Here is a 4,747-nt window from a genome sequence, read left to right as displayed (position 1 = left end):
AGAGCAGGAAGAGCCCTGCCGGAACCCTCCCATCTCAGCCTAGAAGCCTGAATTCTCTCCTGGGGCTGGGCCTGCGGGGCTCAGAAAGTGGGGGCAGGCCTGGGGCCAGACTGGGTGAGTGAGGCTCAGGCGACAGTCTCCACCTCCCGCGGGGGGCTTGCAGATGCTGAGGGTCGCCACCCACAGATCCGATGTGCTGGGTCCTGCTGGGGGCAGACACCTCCCGTGGCTTTGACGGTCCCAGGCTCTCAGTGGGGTCCCTGCACTGGCAGGAGCCATGGCCTGGCATGGGAATGAATAGATGGGGATGCCAGATAGAGGCAAGGGGTCCCTAACACCACCTGCTCCATGGGGCCGGGCTGAGGGAATGCTCCTGGAGGGTCAGAGTTCCGAGTCACATGGACAGAGGCGCCCAGGAACCCCTGATCCAGCACAGAGAGAGCCCTCGCTGCCGGCCACCCCCACACACTGTGGCCTCCTGCCCCTCTGGTGTCCGCGATGCATCGTGGTTGCAGGCTGAGCTGCCCCAGCCGCCCTGCATCCTGGCTCAGCCCCCTCCTCTTCCCACAGGCCACGCCCAGGATGGCTCCTCGGGATCCAGTTACGAGCACCACCCCGTCCTCCCTCCCGTTGCTCAGGGGCCCGGCGGTGAGTCTCAGCATCCGGCTGCCACCCTAGGCCTGTCAGATTCCACCCTCCCCTGTGTGGCACAGCCCCTGGAGGCACTGGTGTTAGGGTGACTCCCTGGTTGGCCACTGCTGAGGACCAAACCTGGGGGGACAGGAGGACACCCCCACGTCCATGTCCATGGCCCTGGTGGGCCACACTGCCTGCCCTCCCTGGGCACCCTGCAGGGCTCTGGCTCTGAGGGGCTGCAGGGCAGGGCAGGCTGGCTGTGCCAGTGTGCCCTGGGCGTCGGTCGCCCTCCGGGATCTGGAGGTGGGTCCTGCCTTGGCGTCCCCCGTTCACCACCTGACGCTTTAGTAATGCGTGCTTCTCCCTTGGCATGGCCGCCCGGAGTGGCTGGTGCTGGCGGGAGCCGGTGGAGGCAGGGGAGGGAGGTCAGAGCAGGAGCTTCGGGCAGATCATGGGTCTCAGATTGCATTTCTCCGCTTTGGGCCAGACCAGCCTCATCTCAGCGCCCAAGAGATTGTCTTGAGCGGCTGATGAGACTCAGGTTCTGAGGCCCGTGGGGTGAGAGCTGGCCGCTGCCGGGGCTTTTCCACGGCGACAGCTGGGAGGAATTAGAAAGTCACAGCGAACACAGGTGTGCGGCCGCAGCACACAATGTTCAGACAGGGTGGGGGATGGGGACCCAACTCGTAACAGAGTCCAGAGTCGGCTTTGGAGGCGGGAGCCTCTGGGAAGTCTCCTCTGGGCTGTGGAGCCCCCACTCCCCCCAACCTGGGGCCTCATGTGCACCCTGCCAGCCGCTGTTTCCACAGGGGTCCCGCTCCGAGGGGTGACCATCTTCCCGCCTATGAGGACTGTCCCTGTGGTAAGAGGTGAGTGGAACCCCAGGCCCTGGGGTGAAGGGGCATAGCTTTGCTGAGCTCCTGGCTCAGGCCTGGGGATGCCAGCTGGAGAGGGGCCCCAGCTTTCTGGGTGCCACTGGGTAGGAACTAGAGAGGGCCCAACACCTCCCTGCACAAGCTTCTGGACTTCCCAGATGCAGGAAGGACCCCCGGGTGCTCCATCCAGGGCAGCAGCACCTCCTGCAGGACATGGGTGGGTCAGGGGTGCAGGGCAGGGTGGGGGGTGCAGGGTGAGGGCGGGGAGTGTGGGGCGCGAGGGTTCAGGGCAGGGGCGGGAGGTTCGAGGCGAGGGCAGCACCCTCAGACCCCACACTGCTTCCCCCGCAGCCTCCAACCCGGCGCACAACGGGCGTGTGTGCAGCACGTGGGGTGACTTCCACTACAAGACCTTCGACGGCGACATCTTCCGCTTCCCCGGCCTCTGCAACTACGTGTTCTCCGAGCACTGCGGCGCCGCCTACGAGGACTTCAACGTGCAGCTGCGCCGAAGCCGGGAGTCGGGCTCCCCCACGCTGAGCAGGGTCCTCATGAAGGTGGACGGTGTGGTCATCCAGCTCACCAAGGGCTCCGTCCTGGTCCACGGCCGCCCGTGAGCCTGGGCTCTGGGAGGGCGGGGGCCTCTCAGGGTGCGGGGATGGCATTTCCGGGTGTTCATGGCTCATCGCAGGCCTGGGAGGGAGGTGGACCTCTTGGCAAGCCCCTGAGAGCAGAGCTGGACATGGGCCCCCCGGTCCCCCGAGCTGGCCCACCTGCCCCTCCTGGGATCCCCTTCCTAGCTCCTCGTGACTCCAGAGCTCCAGAGGTCACTGTCCCCATCCCAGACGTGACTTCACAGTCCCGATGACCTTGTCACACTCAAGGCTGTAGGCATCTGCCCTGCCTAGGGTCTCTCCTCACCATACTCCCAAGCCCCTCAGCCTCGCCTCCCTCTGCAGGGTCCAGCTGCCCTTCAGTCAGTCTGGGGTCCTCATTCAGCAGAGCAGCAGCTACACCAAGGTGGAAGCCAGGCTGGGCCTTGTCCTCATGTGGAACCACGATGACAGCCTGCTGGTGAGGCTGGTGGGGGGTCCGGGTGTGCACCTCCAGCCCTCAAGAGCTGGCCTGCTCCATAGCCTCTCCAGAGGGGGTAGAAGGTGCCCGGGGCCCGGTCAGGCTTGGACCCCACCGCACACAGCAGGAGAGAGCAGGGGCCCAGACACCCATGGGGCCCTGGGGTCTGTGCCCCCCGGATGGAGACAGCTTGCGGGGGCGTCTCCTTGGGGGGCTCCAGCCCCTCCCCGAGCCTCACCTGTCCACCTGCCCCTGGTGAGGACGTGCGTCTGACGTCTCCCCCATTACAGCTGGAGCTGGATCCCAAATACGCCAACAAGACCTGTGGGCTCTGCGGGGACTTCAACGGCCTGCCAGTGGTTAGCGAGCTCCTCTCCCACAGTAAGCCCCACGTGACGTCGGCCCTTCCCCGGCGTCCCCGGAGGTTCCGTGTCCCAGAACCCCCAGTTGTGTGCACACCAACCCTCTGACACGCCAGACACACACGTGCATGGATGCAGCTGCCTCCCTCCAGCACGGCGCACACTCGCACACAACGTCCCGCTGCCCCCACTCAACGCCGGGTGCAGGCGGGCAGCAGATTGCCCGTGGGGCCCCTTGCTCTCAGTGTGGCTGCTCTGGGCAGCGACCCCTGACTGTACACCCTCACCTGAAATGACAGAGCTGCCTCGTCTTGGCCCTACAGTCTTTGTACCCAGACAGTGGCCCTGCAAATGTGACCTGCTCCGGCCAGGGCCCCACGCCCCGCCTCCCCGGCCAGGCCCAGGAGGCCCCACTCAAGCCCCGGTACGGGGTGACCCTCCGTGGGGAACTGAGTCAGCCTGATGTCGAGCAGTCCTTGGCAAGGCAGGCCAGCACTGGGGTGACTGGGCTCTGCCAGTAGACTGGCAGGTGCTCAGCTGCTCCCACCAGCCCGGCAGGCGGAGACCAGGGTCCTGGGTCCTGTGGCCTGGACACCGGCCTCCTGGGTGCTTCCCCTCATCACTCCAGGCCCCCGAGGGTCCCACGGCAGCATGTATGGGGTGGCCAGACGGGGATAGCCCGGACCACTCAGGCATCCTGAGGGTGCAGGAGCCATCGACGGCCCTTCTAACCCCACCTCGGGGACCCGGCCCTGGGGGCTCTGCTGCTCGTGCTGGGCTGAGGGGTACTGGGACCTGCAGGCAGAGCCCGCCTCTGTGCTTCCTGCAGACACCAAGCTGACACCCATGGAGTTCGGGAACCTGCAGAAGATGGACGGCCCCACAGAGCAGTGTCCCGACCCTGTCCCTGAACCCCCGAGGAACTGCTCCACTGGCTTTGTAAGCCTTGGAGGGAACAGGGCCCCAGCAGGGCGGGAGGAGGGGCTGTGAGCCTGGGAGCTGGTCCAGATCGCCCACAGGGACTCACCCGGCTGCGGCCTTCGCCCCAGGGCATCTGTGAGGAGCTCCTGAGCAGCCGGCTGTTCTCCGACTGCACGGCCCTGGTGGACGTGGGCAGCTACCTGGAGGCCTGCAGGCAAGACCTCTGCTTCTGCGAAGGCACCGACCTGTCTGGCTGCGTCTGCCACACCCTCGCCGAGTACTCCCGGCAGTGCGCCCACGCGGGGGGTCTGCCCCAGGACTGGCGGGGCCCGGACCTCTGCCGTGAGTGCCCCGGCCCGCTGTCCCCCATCTCCTCTGGCAGGGAGGGCAGGACGGGTGGACATGATCTGTCTCTCTGTTCCCCGCAGCCCAGACGTGCCCCCACAACATGCAGTACCACGAGTGCCACTCGCCCTGCACAGACACCTGCTCTAACCAGGAGCACTCCCGGGCCTGCGAAGACCACTGTGTGGCCGGCTGCTTCTGCCCCGAGGGTGAGGCTCCGGCCCCAGAAACACAGCTGTGCCGGGAACTAGGGGGCTGTGCTCCCGCAGCCAAGCCTCAAGAGAAGGACCCCAGCCCCCGGTGTCCCGGGCCCCTGAGGCTGGCTGGTCCCTGTCCTGGGCCCCTGAGGCTGGCTGAGGCCCTGTCCGGAGTCCCTGAGGCTGGCTGGTCCCTGTCCCGAGCCCCTGAGGCTGGCTGGCTCCTGTCCCGGGCCCCTGATGCTGGCTGGTCCCTGTCCCGGGCCCCTGAGGCTGGCTGAGGCCCTGTCCCGGGCCCCTGAGGCTGGCTGGTCCCTGTCCCGGGCCCCTGAGGCTG

The 4,747-nt window shown here is 66.9% G+C and overlaps 1 protein-coding gene across 1 annotated transcript in view; it reads left to right on the top strand.

The window, feature by feature from the left end:
• Positions 1–1,724: 1,724 nt before the first annotated feature.
• Positions 1,725–4,747, top strand: part of MUC5AC (mucin 5AC, oligomeric mucus/gel-forming) — a 29,684-nt gene continuing 26,661 nt past the window's right edge. Inside the window, exons 1-7 of the mRNA XM_037731153.1 lie at positions 1,725–1,728; positions 1,863–2,124; positions 2,471–2,585; positions 2,876–2,966; positions 3,777–3,886; positions 3,997–4,210; positions 4,297–4,422. Of these exons, the coding sequence (XP_037587081.1) occupies positions 1,725–1,728; positions 1,863–2,124; positions 2,471–2,585; positions 2,876–2,966; positions 3,777–3,886; positions 3,997–4,210; positions 4,297–4,422 (922 nt within the window). The remainder of the gene's footprint in view (positions 1,729–1,862; positions 2,125–2,470; positions 2,586–2,875; positions 2,967–3,776; positions 3,887–3,996; positions 4,211–4,296; positions 4,423–4,747) is intronic.

Source organism: Cebus imitator, unplaced genomic scaffold (assembly GCF_001604975.1).
Source record: "Cebus imitator isolate Cc_AM_T3 unplaced genomic scaffold, Cebus_imitator-1.0 Scaffold384, whole genome shotgun sequence".
In the NCBI taxonomy this organism is placed as follows: Eukaryota; Metazoa; Chordata; class Mammalia; order Primates; family Cebidae; genus Cebus; species Cebus imitator.
This window is presented reverse-complemented; position numbering and strand designations above follow the sequence as displayed.